Source organism: Myxocyprinus asiaticus, chromosome 21 (assembly GCF_019703515.2).
Source record: "Myxocyprinus asiaticus isolate MX2 ecotype Aquarium Trade chromosome 21, UBuf_Myxa_2, whole genome shotgun sequence".
NCBI lineage: Eukaryota > Metazoa > Chordata > Actinopteri > Cypriniformes > Catostomidae > Myxocyprinus > Myxocyprinus asiaticus.
The window spans coordinates 2,730,420-2,747,730 of NC_059364.1; the positions used below are offsets into that span (position 1 = coordinate 2,730,420).

General features: G+C 36.7%; 1 protein-coding gene across 4 annotated transcripts in view; it reads left to right on the top strand.

Annotated features, from left to right (window-relative positions):
• The window catches only part of lyst (lysosomal trafficking regulator), a 121,495-nt gene that overhangs the window by 2,078 nt on the left and 102,106 nt on the right, over positions 1 to 17,311 (top strand). The window contains exon 2 of one of the 4 annotated variants that reach the window (XM_051647801.1): positions 13,537 to 13,598. The exons of 2 other annotated variants lie outside the window; for them this stretch is intronic. In XM_051647801.1, the coding sequence (XP_051503761.1) occupies positions 13,569 to 13,598 (30 nt within the window). In that variant the 5' untranslated portion in view covers positions 13,537 to 13,568. Of the gene's footprint in view, positions 1 to 4,584; positions 4,734 to 13,536; positions 13,599 to 17,311 lie in introns of those variants that run through there. One more of the 4 variants, XM_051647802.1, reaches the window with a different exon arrangement.

A 17,311-nucleotide genomic window follows, 5' to 3' on the forward strand; every position in this document is an offset into this window, starting at 1 on the left:
AGTTAAAAACATTTAATTATAAACTTCAGAAAACATTAATCATCTTGAGTCGTGTGAATTACTTTGATGCTGCCTAAATATGCTTTTTGGACCATCAAAAATTGGTGTCCATTCACTTGCATTGGGTGAAGCTGAAAACCTGGGATACTTTCCTAAAAATCTTAAATCCTGTTCTGATGAAGAACGAAGGTCATATACATCTTGGATGGCCTGAGGGTGAATATATTATCAGCAAATTTTCATTTTTGGGTGAACTGTTCCTTTTATCATTAATTTCAAAAAATGTGTTTTAAGGTGAAAAATACTTTATTTACAAATATCATGAATTTTTAAAGTCAAGAATATCAAGAAGCTTTCTCAGTGTTGCACCAAATGACCTGAACCAAATGTGCCTTTTCATAAAAATGTAAAGATACTGATATTTACTGATATGACAAAATAATTATTTGTTTTTAAAACTTCACACACAGTCTAAAGAGGTCTTCAGTTTTATGATTTTGCTACCGACATGTTGGTTACACCACATGACTTTGGTTTCACTGCTTATTTTTGTTTTTTTAAGAAAGAATAATAAAAGATTATACAGCACTTATGCCAACATTTTTTTTTTTTAAGAATTTCATCTTTTAATGAGACTTCAATTTTTTTTTACCGTCTCCGGAGGGTTACACCACTTGACATTTTTATTTTTATTTTAAACTCCAGGAAGAATATCAAAATTACTTGAACTCAGTAAATGAAAACATGTTCACCATAGAAGAGATGTATTCGAGTAATTGTTTTGTGTGAATTGAGTTTGTAATGTATTTTTGAACTACTAATCGTGGTATTGCCATGGTACATGTACGAAAAACAAAAAACTATCATGGAACTGTGTCCAAAAACATGGTCGATTTTTGGTACTATTTTGTTAGTGCAATTATCTATGATTAAGACACATCTCACTGCTTTCACACGAAACTTTCAAGCTTTTTAAAATCACGCAGTCAGAATTTTTTTTATTTATATCTTAATGTATTCTCACTTTAACAATTGCAACAATGAGCCAGTTTACATGCACCCCAAGACATTGATAACTCCCAAAATCAGCTTATTTAACCTGACAAAGCAAGAAAACTGCATTTACGTAACATATTCTCTGCTTTTGACATCAAACCGTGAAGAGGCATGCGCACAACACTTGCGTACATTGGATAAGCCAGTACGTTGGATAAGAACGCCTGTTAAGATATTTACATGCAACGTGAAATTGGGGTAATGGGCAAAAATCTACTCGTGTCGACTGGTTTATGCTTAAATTATTTTATTACCTTGCCCCCATAAAAGAAAACGATTTATTAACTATAATCGGTGTAAGAATGTGCTTGTAATGCTTGCTCAATGCTTGCATTCTTGATAATATTTGGTGTATGCTTGTCTGTTCAGAGCAGCTGTCATAGAGCTACAGCCAAGAATAGTTCACAGCATTACAGGTGGTTATGTTGACTTTTGGTTTGACTCTCACTTCCTTTTTCAACTGTATTAAGAAGACTGTTAATCCAGCCATGTGTTGGTTTGGGCTCTAAAGCAGAGTTGAGTGCCAGCTTTGCAGTTTGGCCCATCGTAGCACAAGACAGACTTTTTCTAGTTAATTTCGATTTAGTGTGAAAGGTCGCTTAGGTCAGACTGTTGTCCGTTCATAGCAGCTCAGTCTCTCCAAAACATGTCCTGATTGCCCAACTAAACCCTTTTGGGTGTTTGGGTGCAGTAGATTAAGGGTGTTTACACTTGGCTGGTTTGGTTCGATTAAAACGAACTCTGGTGCGATTGCTCTGTTAGTGCGGTTCATTTAAACAAGTGTGAACGCTGCCATCTGAACCTTGGTGCGCACCAAACAAGCGGACCCCAAACGAACTCTGGTGCTGTTCGATTGATATATGAACGCAACATGGACCAAAGACGTCTAAACGGACCAAAAACAGGAAGTCATTTGCCTAAAACTGACCTCAAGCATACCTGGTTCTTCTCATGATAGGAGCTATGTTGCCCATTACAGTTCGGTACAGGCGTTGGAACCGCCGTCAGCCGTCCTTGCAGCATATCTTCGTTTGTGTGCGCAACGGAGGAATTCCTGGTGCTGTTTTGACTCCTTTACACTTTTTATTAGCTCTTCGTTTGTTCTCTGCTGGTAAAAATACCACCATATATACATATAAATCTAACGAGCGCATTTCGCCCAGCAGCCAGCATTGTTTTGGATGTTCGAAAAGTTCCATCAAAAAATATATGTCATAAAATCTGTCCAATCAGGTTGCGACTGTTTCCTGAGGCCTTTGGTTTCGTATCTTTAGATTCGGTGTTAAAAATGCCAGTGTGAACGCTAAGCGAACCAGGACTAAATGTATCATTTTCTTTTTTGGTCCGGACCAAGAGAACTGAACTACAAATGTGACACACCCTAAGTGGTTGCAACCCACTGACCCTATGCATTTTGTGTCAACTACACTAAACAGCTTTGAATTACAGACTCTTACACATCATATTACTTTATAATGAGACTTAATGTCCCTGTTCTGATGTAGGCTTTGAGTTGTTCAAACACCCAAATGAAATCATATCAATAAAAGTGATTTGATTTGATTTGATTTTGAGTTGTTGGGTCTTGATGTACTGATGGTCCATCTTCTTCAGAAGCTTGTAAAAACACATTTTGATTTGATGGCTTGGTTTTGATGGTTTTAGGACATTTTTCATTGTATTTATTCTCTCAAGAAGCTAATCAAGAAAAACTGTCCATCTAGATATTAGAGGTCGACCAATAGTGGATTTTACCGATACGATAACTAAGGTGGTGGCAATGGCCGATAACTGATTAATTGGCAAATTGATTCATAGAAAGTATATATATATATATATATATATATATATAAAATGTCCTTCTTGTTTCTTTATTATGGCGGGCAAAGTCAAAGAGTCCAAAATGAATAAAATCCCAGATGCAGTTTTTTTTTTTTTTTTTTTTTACCAAAATCCCAATAATAAGCAGAAACAATAAATATTTGGTACATAACATGGTCCTTTTAAGTATAAAAGCCCGAAACACACTGGGGACTCTTATTTTGAAATGAATAAATGATGAAAAAACTGACCGATAGTCCCAAAAAAGCAATTATCGACACCGATAAATCGGTCTACCTCTACAAAATATGAAGGGTAATATTCAGCAGCGTGATATTTTCATTGCGTGTTGAAGTAAAAGTTGTTGCGTGTTTGTCCAACGATGAGATCCACAAAACCGATTTGTATGGGTTCTAATAATGTTTTTTTTTTTTAATACCCTTTCTGTTCTTTACAGTCAGTTGTTGATCATAAAAAAAAAAAAAAAAAGATGCATTTAATTGTAATCAGGCACAGCACAGATGAGATAAAGCCATCTCTCGTTAACGTGCTAATTTAAAGACGCTTTTTACTGAAATGCCAAATTTCTTACAAAGAGACATTACCGGTTTTTAGCACGTGTTTAGCAAATCAATGTAAATGCCTATAAATAGTACAAATGATGCAATTAAACAATAAAAATATAATATATACAATAAAATATTATATTTATGAACTACATTGATTTGTTCAATTTTTATAAGCTAAAATGCGACCAAAATGATTAATAACATTTATATTTTCATATTTTACCTAGTTAGAAGGTCCCTTGTTCACAGCATTAGCTGGGAGAAAATATATTTCATATGTAAGCAAAAGAGACATTATAACTGAAATATACCCATATGAATCAATATCGAATCGGAAACTAATTGAATCGAGAGCTTATCGGGAAATCTGTATCAATACCCAGCCCTAAGAATACACAATTGAGAATACAGTTACAGGTGGCACAAAAAACTAGTTGTAAAAAGTGTCAATTACAGCATTACATTTACAATAATAATTATATAAGTAAATGTTTATATCAGTGGATTTCCGAGTTGGAGCTCACGAGTTGGTCCGTGCTTTTTGTACGTAATTTAGAATGTTTACTTTGACATGTCCAGTGTAGACAACCTCAAGCCGTTGCGTCGCGTCAACTGATGATGCCCGGTGTAAACAGTGTTAGAAAACGTGGGCAAGTCAAAGAGAGATCCTGGTGGGCTTGGCCTTCAGAGTGAGTCACCCACTATCCAGCATTCTCGCACTTTCTCTTTCCTGTAATAAGGTTTCACCGCGATGACAGTTCTTCTCAACACTTTACGCTTGTGCAAAGATTGTGTCTCCCTTCCTGTTTCCATCCATTTTTTTCCTTTTGAATGTTGAGGTAAAGCTTTTGAATTATTGATGCTTACCAAATAGTCATCAGTAGCCTGCCATCAGCTTTTTTGAAATATGGCTTTAGGGCAAGTTATAAAAATATTCATGTTAGTACCACCACATTTAGTGTGCAGTTCTAGTTAAACTAAAAGCTGAAGTTAACTGGATATGTTACACTAACCGCACGCTTTTGCATTGCACCATTGACTAGTATTTCTTCTAAAGAGACTTTCAACATGTCAGTGTTGCTTTAAAGGAACGTTGCATGTGACGTGTACTGATTTGACTTGATCTTGATAAGTGCAATGTTATTTAGTGGCAGGATGCTGGCTGGGCTTATGGTTCCTTGCTGCTTTTTATTTCTTTATTGGTAGAAATGAGCCTAGTTTTTGTACATAAAACTCTCAGGAGAGAATGCTAAATTTGTTCTGTGTGAAGATATTTATTGGTTGTGGGTAAGTTAGTTGTTTAAAATGTTGATTTTGGATTTGTGATGCTTGTAAGGTCTCAGGATAAGACTATATAAAATAGTTTTTGGTTGTTTCATGATAAGATGTTGTTTCTCTTCTACTGAAACAAATGTGACATTAATGAAAAATAGTGGTGATTGCTTGTGATTGTTATAACACTTGTGGTTTAAAGTAAGCCATGTCGGTGTACTGTGAAGCCCAGAGCAGGTGCAGAGGTGGTTGCTGAATTTGAGTTTTTGTTGAGCTGATAACTCTTGAATCTCAGTGATTGAGAACTCTTGAGTAGCTTAATCACGTCTCACTTTGCAGTCCATCCATCACAATCTTTGTTAATTACCGTTTTTTTTATTTTTTATTTTTGGACACTTCTTAAATCTCATTTGTTATCGTTGAGGTTAATTAAATAAAACCCTTTGTCTCGACCTCATGGCTTTATCAGTCTGGCTTAATATTGGTGAGTGAAAAGTAGGGATGGGAATAGTAAGGAATTTAACTATTTCAACTTCTTTTAGCAGTTCTGGTTTTTAACCTTCTCAGACCCGAGCGTGACTGCTGTGTGCATTTTCTGTTTCCCTTTTTGATTTGTAACTATTAGCACCTAATAATCAAGCAAAAAAAAAAAACAAAAAAAAAGAGCAAATAGTTGTGGAAAGTGGGACTAAGTTGTTTTTTCTCTTCTTTTATCTATCTAAATTATAAATTTATCTAAATTATCTCCTTTTCTCCCCAATTTGAAATGCCCAATTCCCACTACTTAGTAGGTCCTCGTGGTGTCGCGGTTACTCGCCTCAATCCGGGTGGCGGAGGACAAGTCTCAGTTGCCTCCGCTTCTGAGACCGTCAATCCGTGCATCTTATTACGTGACCCATTGTGCATGACATCGTGGAGACTCACAGCATGTGGAGGCTCATGCTACTCTCCGCGATCCACACACAACTTACCACACACCCAATTAAAAGTGAGAACCACTAATCGCGATCACGAGGAGGTTACCCCATGTGACTTTACCCTCCCTAGCAACCGGGCCAATTTGGTTGCTTAGGTGACCAATTTGTGAGCTTTTACATAATATCAAGCTATAGAAATCCGACGTTTATTCATCAAAATATTTCCAAGAGTTTTGGTTATTCATGTTTTTGAGACATTACAGACATTTCTTCATAAATTATCATAATTCTGATTCAAAGTAATGTCCAGCATCATCCAATCACTGCCAACCATGTTAAAATAAAATGATACATTATAAATTCTGAATCTATGTACTGATTATCATTGTCACATGTCTGTCAAACATGTTGAGTGATCCAAACATCATCTGCAGCCTGAAACTGAACTTTTGATCAGATTTTAGGAGTGAATGCACTTAACTGCATAGAGAGATATAGGATGCTCCCTTGCTCCCTATTTAGTGAACGACTTAACCTCCAGTGTGCTGTCTGTCTGCACTGGTCTCAGAACAGTTTGAAATGCACCTTATTTTCATCCTAACTCCATATAAAGACTCTGAAAGACACATTTTTCAGCTTTTGGATGAACCCATTGATTGTCAATGTGATAATACACAGCAAATATAAATAGGAATGCATTTACTGATGTTAATGAATAGAATATTACTGTACACTGATAACAAAATAAAATATAACAAAATGTATATTAAAATGAAGCGAAATGACCCACAGATGTGTTCATTAAAAAAATAAAAAAATAACCTGTTTTTCCAACTTTAGAGGGAATAATGTCCCAAAATCATCATGTTTATCGGTGCGCTTATGTGCGAAAAATGAATTAATTTTTAAAGTGGCTTATCAAATGAAACTAGAGACGCTACTCTTTACACCCAAATGGGTTTTAATAAAAAAAAGGTTTCTTACCAGAGGCACTTTTGTTGGCTCTGCGCCCGTAGAAGTTTAATCCTTTAAATGACAGTCTAGAGTCTTGTGAACAATATTCAGTCGGTTTAAATTAAATTATGCTTGGTGTATAGCGAAACTAAAATACAACGTCCACACATGTGGATACGAGGTCACACGAGGTTAAGCGCTTCTTACAATTCTTGTAGTACTTTTGAAATAGAAATAATTGGGGAAAAATAAGAAATACTCTATTGGATTTAATGCACACAGCAGTCCGTTACCAAATTATGAGATTGCTTCAGATTTTTGCAAATGGTGTGTTTACACAGACTTTTGTTTTAGTAAGTGGCATTAAAAAAAAAAGATTTAATAAAATATCTTACTTAAAAACCCATATCTTTTATGGATTGGCATTATCAAGGTAATTTTGTAGTTGAGTTCTCTAGCCCACAAAACATGAGTAATTGATTCCTTGTAAGTTAAAATGAGGCTAGTGATATTACATTGACATTACATTCATGCATTTGGCAGATGCTTTTATTCAAAGCAACCTTTACATTTTATCTGTTCTTGTGTTCCCTGGGAATTGAACCCATAACCATAGCATTGCTAGTGCCATGCTCTACCAGTGGAGCTACAGAAACCCTAAAAATAACAGGTATGACACGTATGAGAAATTTATATTTTGTTTTATTCACAAATATTACCAAGAATTGTTTCAAGATGGTTTCACAGTATGTGCTTCAACTGATCTATCTTATCAGATCTGTCTGTGAAATGTCTCTGAAGTGTCACCCAGATTTAAGGAACATTTAACTCTAAGCGTCTAAAAGGTGCTAAATGTGTGAGCTCTTCTATTTATTTTTCTAAAGATGTCTAAGTTAAAGTGCAGTGTTGATGGTTTTTGTTAAGTGGCTTACACCTATTCTTTATCGGCTGCATGCCCCCTTGCCACCAGATTGCATGTTTTGCATTTTGGTCTGGTTAATTGACTCAGTGCAGTGAATAATTCATCTCATTCTGGTGCGTCATGTTTCCACCGCTGTCCCACTGGCTGTGATGTGATAGATGACCCACTTTTCAATCGCTTATGAACCCTGTTTCCTGTTCAACAAATCTGCAGCTTGTTACTGAAAGGTGTCACTTTTTCCAGAGGACTTTTGAAAAAGAATTTATTAGTGGTGTTTGCTAAGGCAGTCTTCACTATTACTTTAGAGCACAACAGTCTGATTCCAGAAGTAAAAATCCCATTCATTTATGGGATCATACAACTTATAAACCTTTAAAGACAGACCTACCGTGAGCTACGAGTTTGTTCATCGATGGTATATGCTTCCGTTGAAGCCATCAGTCTGCGTTATTTCAACTTCATAGTTTAAATATCGTCTTTAATATCGGAATTCCTGTTGAACAACTGCAGTACCCATGGTCCAGCAGAGAAAGCTTCACCAATCAGAGAACTGCAGCAAACAAAGCCCACGAAATGAGCCCGGAAGTGACCGCCCACTCACATGACACACTCTGAATGGCGCAAACGAGTCGGTCTCCCTGCACTCTCAAACTGCTTGCATATTTGTGTATATCGGAATATTTAGCAATAAATGTAAACTATATTGTTTCTATGCTTATAATCAATAACCTATAATTAATAGTTACACATTTCCATAGTTTTATATTCGATTATGTCATTCACAGTGCATCATGGGATTGTAGTCTGTACACAGACTTGTACCTATGTCTTTTTGTCCGATTTTCAAATTATTATTTTTTTTGTCTTAAAGTCTGTAATGTTGCGATGCACCTCAGAGCTGGTTGGTTTGGTTCATGTTTACAACTCTTTAATGGAGGATTTTATGGAAAGTCTGTGGAAGAAATTAAGGGGAAAAATACAGTACTTCTGGGACACAGACAGCTGCATTGTTGCACTCTATTACTCATACTTTATATTTATTTTTTATTTATTTTTTTATTCATTTTCTAAATATGAAACTTCAGCATGTTTAGCCCAAGTCAGAGCACTTGTATTAAAATGAATGGGAGAAATTGGAACATCAAATATGGCAGATGTAGAAAATAAAGTCCCGTCTTACAGGTATGATATGACTTTTTTGCCTCAGTTCTGTTGCATGATAAGAACATTTGTGAATAATCGTAAAACTGGTTAACCGCAGTTTATTTATTTTTCTCAGAAGTTAACGTCAAAAACTCACTCCTTGGCCTCCCAATTTATGATACCATTGTTGACAGATTTTACTGCTGATTTGAAATTTGTTCTTTTATCGTAATCTTGACAAACCGTTTTGGAGATTTCTGTCATTCCCCATTCAAGTAGATAGAAGCTGTACTTTAATGCTGCTTGTATCCATAGATACTTGGGATTACAACGATAATGGTCATTATTGGAGCAGCATCATTTCATTCCAAATTTGCCAGCCAATTTCTGTAAAATTCCGTGTTTAACAGTTAATGTGATTATGATTGCATTCCGTGATCCTGTCCATGTTTTCAGAAGTTATAGGGCCCTACCACACACTTACTATGTGTCAGTCAAGAATTCACATCTATGAGTATGTTTGTGACCTTAGTTAGTGTGTTGGTATGGCATCTTTTTCTTTCTCAGTTTGTCTCTCTCACATCTGCTTTTCTCTATCCTGCTTCCTGGAGAAATGTGGAACTCAAATGTCTCCTGATACTCATCATCCAACACACACCAAATTAGATTAGTCAAAATTTTGACCGGAATAAAATCTCCCATCAGGGCGAGGTCATACAGCAGGTTAGGTCACCATTACGGGGCCCAAATGAACTGTAGTAATCTGAACATTCAGTACCAGGTGTGTCTGTCATGGTGCGGGTGGTCATAATGTGGGGTGGCTCATGCCAATTATTCCTTAATCACGTGATTCAATTTGAAATAAAACTAAAAGCATCAGCATGACTTTTCCTCAAAGTAAGAATAGCACAATTAAGAGAGACCTCAAACACGTTACTACTGCTGGAGTGGTGGTGGCGTAGTGGGCTAAAGCACATAACTGGTAATCAGGTTGCTGGTTCAGTCCCCACAGCCACCACCATTGTGTCCTTGAGCAAGGCACTTAACCCCAGGTTGCTCCAGGGGGATTGTCCCTGTAATAAGTGAGTCACTTTGGATAAAAGCATCTGCCAAATGCATAAATGTAAATGTACTCTTGACACACAGATGAACATGCATCAAGTATTAAGAGATAAATTGGTCTTACTAGTTGGTCAGTGAGGCCTCTAATGCTACAGCCATATACATTCAGACAGATGCCTTTGACAATTGTGTCGCGTCTCGCACTGTTTTTTTTTTTTTTTTAGCTTTGTGGTTTTAAAATTGCATGTCTATTATAAATTGTCCAACTTTTACATTTATATTCACAAATCGCATATACTGTCAATAGGACATAAGCTGTATTTATCCAGGAATATGAGACTGATCTACAGTAATCCACACCAGCATGCAGTAAACACTAGAAGCAAAAAGCAAGAACTGCTTTGAGATGATCTTTTGCAATAGCTGAAGGAAAATAGCACTTCTGCAAATGCACTGTGCTTATCCTGCGACTGATTTAAATACACAATAACAGCACTGCCATGTGTGACTTCCTGTGCAGCGTGCAGCATCTGAACCATGGAAACGGGTGAGAATGTGTTAATTAGGTACTGCCCATACACACACACACACAAAAAAACATATGATCCACAGCAGGCTTTCAACTTGTAATGGCACAGTGCTAAAATTACTCAAACCCAGATCAAATTTTAGAATGTAAACATGCCTTTTGCCTGCTTAAATATCAAATGCAGTGTATGCAAAGAAACATAGATCACGGTACCAACAATGGAATGGAAAAATAGTTGGAAAACCTGATCTTTGTAGTGATGTAGTAAACTTACAGTTAGTAGATGGGTTTCCATTGAAATGTTTCACATTTTTTAAGTGCATTTCTAAAAATTAGACTAAAGAAAATACGAATCGTTGCACATTTCAATCCACTACATCATGCGTATTATCTTGAGGGAGCAGCTGATTGACCTCCTTGCTTCGGGTAGAGTTGTATTTGCTGGATTGGAGCAATTGTACCTCGTTTTATTAAATGTTGCCTGAGGACGCTATAGAATAAGTGTAGTGTCTGATATAATGAGGGCTGAAATGGACGGCCCATACGCCACCAGCCTCCATATACATGGGAGCGCCCACTCTCAAGCTGTTCTGGCAGATTGTGAGGACCCACTTTAAAGAACAGTTGTGGGTTAAACACTTCCAAATGCCAAGGGCTATGCATGAATAATTGTGTGCTAAGGTCAGATCTTTCATTGGGCCAGTCACATCAAGCTATCACACACTCATAATACGTGCACAAATGATAAAAACTGTCATCGTTTGGTAAATAAACTGTTTCCATCACCTTAATGCGCATTGTAACTAATGCAAAACTTACGAAAATCCACCTCTTCCTAGTACATTACATTTTATGTGAATTTTGAGAGTTTATTCGCATGTCAAGCATTGCCATTCAGGATTTCTTATGCTCAATTTGAAAATGTGCATAAAAATTGTTGGATGGAAACCCAGCTATTTTTTAACATAAACGTGCTACTGACAATATTAGAGAGAAATGATTTTATGCCTTTATTGTCTTATACTCTGAGTATTTGAAGTTGCTCAGATAAATTTGGCATGTTCAAATGACAAGTTTAGGTAAAGCTTTCACACGCAGTTTGAAGTTTGGACACATGCCTGGTGCTATTTTTGCTTGAACTATTTGAAGGATTTGCTAAATATGAAGATGTAGGATTGAAATTGCATATCAAAATGGCTCTGAGAAAAATGTGCATATCTGAACAAAGTGAATCTTACTCCGATCATTCACATGCTTAAAGCACAATGCAACCCTTCTGACAAAACTTTGCATGTTTTATTTCTTAAAAAAACAAAAACTAAATGATTAGCTTAAGTAATTTAAAAGTCTGATTATGAATATTTGTGTATCAAAAAGAATAATCCCAGCCCTAGGCCTGGGATTATTAAATAACCATCTGATCGTTGTTATTTGAGATAACCGTGGTTATTGTGCACTTCAAGTTTATATCATATTGTACTGTCCAAATGAGGGAATTTTAAGCAAATATATCAGTGTCATAAATATCTCATTTTCAAATGTTATTGCATAATGTGAGCCCTCCAAATGAGCAGATCCTGAAGAACACTTGAAGATTAGAAAAAGCATTTAAAAGCACTGACAATTAATCTTCAGCCAAATTTCATAATCGTGACAGCCCTACCCAGCCCTGATGTGAACCATGTACATCCGTTCACAATCCTGTGAAATCACAGCTGTTGTTTTATTCTTGTTTTGTGGAGTATTACATTAGTGTTACTCTGAAACAAACAGCTGATAGGAAACACGGCTCATTTTGTTTTGTTTTTTTAATGAGAAGCCTATTGCTTTATTTACATGAAATTTTGGAAATTCTGATTCGTATGACCTCCATTAAAAGCATCAGAATAGAGGAGATACACAATACGAGAAACGGACAGCTGAATCTGACTCATTACTGTCCTAGTTTGTCATTTTGGGGTGAATATTTTAATGGTCCAATTTTAAGTCTTATAAAAGAGGAGAAGGTCTCTGAGTAGTGGAACTTTCCAGCCTGTAATCTATTTGTTCAGTCAGACCTTGAACTCTTGATCCAAAAATCAATTCCCAACAGGGTTATTATAGTTTTGAAAAGAAGTTGTAGTTTTAATTTGTTTTTATTTTAATTTCAGTATTGTATTTAGTTACAAAAATTGCCTATGATGATTCACATGACACTTCATCAGAAAATACATGAAGTGAACTGATGTTGACCGGATGACCACTTGTCTAATTGGACGGTTCATTATGACAAAATACACTGAGTGTGTAAAGTTAAACATGGGATATTAATGAACTCCGACCGTTAATTTCGTAAAAACTCTGAATTCAACTGCACAATCTAGAAATAATAATAGCCACAATATGTAGAAGGGTTGGCACTCCTAAGAACATGTAAATTGGGGGCCTGGGTAGCTCAGCGAGTATTGACGCTGACTATCACCCCTGGAGTCGTAAGTTAGAATCCAGGGTGTGCTGAGTGACTCCAGCCAGGTCTCCGAAGCAACCAAACTGGCCCGGTTGCTAGGGAGGGTAGAGTCACATGGGGTAACCTCCTCGTGGTCGTGATTAGTGGTTCTCGCTCTCAGTGGGGCTCATGGTAAATTGTGCGTGGATTGCGGAGAGTAGCATGAGCCTCCACATGCTGTGAGTCTCCGCGGTGTCATGCACAATGAGCCACATGATTGACGTTCTCAGACCGCCGCCCGGATTGAGGTGAGTAACCGCACCACCATGAGGACCTACTAAGTAGTGGGAATTGGGCATTCCAAATTGGGGAGAAAAGGGGATTTAAAAAAAGAACATGTAATATTTCATTTTTATTATTTCTCGTTCTTTCGCTAATGGGGAAAAAAACGCCATAAACGGATGTGACAGTTGTGAAAACAGCACTTACCAATAGGCTACATGATGAGGGAAAGCTTTGAAACCAGCTAACTTTGACTTCTGAGATATTGAAATTAGATACATTGGAAATAATTTATTGTTAGAACAGTAAAAATACTTTTGTACCTCCTTTATAAATGTTTTTATGCATTCCCAAGTAAAACAGTGATCTGATGACAAAATTAGGTAAGTGGCAAAATATCGGTATCGACCTACAGTTTTTGTTAAAATCGGTATCAGCCTACTCTTCATACATCTTCCCTGCTGTCCTGTTTCTCTGCCCTTCTGTTTATTTCTGTTTTCCTGGCCATATATCATTCTCATCTTCTGTTTGTCTCATCATTCCATCTGTCTTATCTCTTTCTCTCCTGTGTCTCATGTTTCCAGAGCCTTGACTGCACTTATCCGATCTGATTCTGATGTTTAGATATTCACACGCTGATTCTCTGGTGAGTCTCTGAACCTGCAGGAGCTCATGACCTCTGTTACCCTAAATAACCCTACCTTGAAACTATTGATACTGCCATTAACAGGGTGCGTGGAGACTGGAATTAAAGTCTGTATTTTATAACTATTATTTATCACAGTTTAACATGCCAATTTAAAAACCTTTCTGAATAGAGCGTGCGCCCTGTAGGAAATTGACTTATTTGGCTGCAGTGGGTCCTGAGGTGTCGTGATCGTGCTGTCACCATCGCTTTAGTTGAGCCATGATATGCCATAGTTACATTTACATTGCATTTAATGATGTCAGCTCCGTTTTACAGCATGGCTACAGACCAGTTAATGGCTACATTTATTCTAATCCTACATTGCACCGATGAAGGAAAAACCACCATGCAACTTTTCTCTCGTCAATGTGCGCTGTGCTAATTCAACCGTAAACATTTACTCAAGGAGCTGCCGGTTCTCTTAAAGAGACAGTACCATTTTAGCGCTTGTTATGCATATCAATGTAAACTCGATGTAAATCCCACAAGTGCATATAAACAAACAGTAGTAACTGTAATAAATGTGTAAATATAAATATTTAAAGGGACAATCATACATTATGAAATATTTAACTTCAACAAACATTTTAAATATGGAAGAATTTCACAAATAGGCTCGTGCCGCATCTATTCAGGTTTTTTTTTTTTTTTTTACAAAACTTTTATATTTTTTGATATAGTAGCACTTAAATTATTATTTTTATAATACAATTAATAAGTTATTGTTATATGACGAAATTCTATTTTCATTATTAGGTTCCAACCTTATGATTTTTTGGCTAAAAATGTGTATGAGATTTTTAAACCGTGACAACAGCTTGTATCATTACTATAAATGCAATTTCATGACATCATATAAATTGATAGAATGTGAAATTTGTACTTTAAAAAAAGCTAAAATGTGATTGAAATGATAAAAAGCGAAATATGAAATAAAATGTACAATCTCGCATACTATATCGGTTTGATTCATATATGTGAATACTTTATATATGTGAAGAGAGCCCCCTTCATGGTTTACTTAATATCTTTTTCAGTTGCATTACAATTACATGTCATCAAATGTCTGGCAAACAAGAAAAACATGACATTTGACACAAAATGTTGAGAAGACCCTTGAATAAGTCTGTTTCAACTATAGTTTTTATTTTATGAAATCTTGGATTAGCAAAGAACTTCAGTGAGAAAGAGACACCATGTTTCTAATTTATTGTGTTAATGTTGAGTCAGTTTTTGTTGTTTGGACTTTATTTCATGACTGGATATTTAAAGTTATAAAGGATGCCGATTTATCAGCTTAAAGATTGACCAAAGCATGTGAAACAGCTACTCCCCCCACCCCCCACCCCCTTCAGATTTAATGTTAGATATCTTGTGGTCGACCCAACAAAGTAGCTTTTTTTTTAATGCACACGGAGTAATATTTTCATTAACTTTGCATAGTTTTGTTTTAGTTTTTATTAAGGGGGAGGGCATGTCACACAACCTATCATTTGCAAATTTGTGGTCAAGTTCTGTAGAGTTTGATTGGATGCATGGCTTGTAATGTTAAAAACAAGAGAGAGAAGCATTTTCGACTCCCTTTTAAAAGTTAATAAGCTTAGTTATTTTGATCTCCTAAATGCACGATTATGGTGCATTATAAATACATTTAATTATTTGCATTTAACATTGACCCATTTTTGTCGTTCATTACATTAGTAAAACAGCACTTTAGTTAAGAACATTAGTCTGTATTCTCTAGTTTTGGTAGGTTAGTCTTGTTTCTATGGTGAGATTTATAACTCTGACCCAGACTATAGCCTGGTGTTGAATGAATACACTCCGAATTGGACGGATTAGTGTAGGGCACTGAACAGGTTCCCGTGACAGCAGCTTCCGTGACATGCGCGTGGCGGTGGGAAGCTGGAGAATCAGTTAGAGCTGGCGTTGTGCCCAGCACACCTCCCCCCATGGTTTCTAGTAATCTAGTCAAAGAGGTCAAGTGGCATTTACTGGACAAAAGACCAGAGATTTCTGGAACTCCATTAAGGTGTTTACCTGAAAAAATTGGAACATGATACAGACGTTAACATTCGAATTTAATATGAAAATGCATTTGTTGGTAATATTTTAAAAGTCGCTATGCATACACAAAAACTCTGTCTTAAACTCTCTGTCTAGACCAGGGGTGTCAAACTCATTTAACTTTGTTAAAATAACGTATTTTTTTTCCCACAATTTGGAATGGCCAATTCCACCCACCGCGGCATCCACGCTGAACTCACCACACGCCCCACCAAGAACGAACCACATTATAGTGATCACGAGGAGGTTACCCCTTGTGACTCTACCCTCCCTAGCAACCGGGCCAATTTGGTTGCTTAGGAGACCTGGCTGGAGTCACTCAGCACACCCTGGATTCGAACTAGCGAACTCCAGGGGTGATAGTCAGCATCTTTACCACTGAGCTACCCAGGCCCCCCTGTTAAAATAACTTACATATTCATTCAGCCCCTCCGAGTAATTCAGAAAGTTCATTCACTGAAGGATTTGTCGTGAGCTGGTGAATCACTGTTTTAAAAGTATCGGCTCATAAGAGTCATTTAGTCATGAATCGGACTAAACCAGACACTGTGTTTGTTGTTGAGTACAGCCAGCGAACACAATAGAAAGATGCGCTGTTTTGGTGTTATTTCACGGTGCACGCTTATTTATGTCACCACATTCAATTCAGACTGCAATCTCATAACTTGGGTGAAATATAATTTCTTTAGTGATGCTGGTTGTTCAGCGGTGGAGCAAAGGAAAATTGGAGCAGGAAAAATAAAAAGATGCTGTTTTCATAGCTAACACTGGGGTAAAGTGTTACTTTACTCTTTGGCTGGAGCTTTAGCCTCAATAAACCATCTGAAACTGAACATAAACACCAAGGAAATAAAACCTGCATAAAATTAATAATAGTTCAATAGGATGGAAACAATGCAACAGTTATTACATATAATATTTATCCTTGGACCTGTCCATGTTGTCATTATTTCTGTGAGAGGAACCATGTGTGGCCATGGAACTTGTCACCCTCAGACATGTGTGGCGTTCGCTGATACGCGTGACTCTGCGAGCGCTGAATGTCCCGTGTAATGAAAAGAAATTCCACGGATCATGCAAATGATAACATAGATGCAACACCACAAATTTAAATGTTTATCTGTTCTGCTGTTGCTAATGAATAGATCTTAGTAGTATGAATAGATCTTACCCAAGTTACAGGCTAAAGCAACGTGAATGTTTTCAAACATTATTTATTTTATCTGCCAGAAATGACTCCTTGGCGGGCCGTTTGACACCCCTGGTCTAGACAGCATCTTTGGGCATCTTGTGCACATCTTGTGTTTTTTTTATCACCACGTACTTGGTTTTGATAGGTGGGAAAATACTACCAAGTTGTGAAATGCCTTGATAACACAGATCCCCTTTACCCTCGTTGTGTGTAGTTTTAGTTTGCATGCAGGTGCTATTTTGCTAAATTAATTAACTTAAAATGAATTAATGCTTAACTTTTAGGTCATATGTTTAAAAAATGCTGTGGCAAATGGCAACTCATTTGGAATGTGGAATTATATATTTGTATTTATTATATGTGGAAACATACTTTTAGGATGATTACAATTTTTGACATTTTGACATTATTT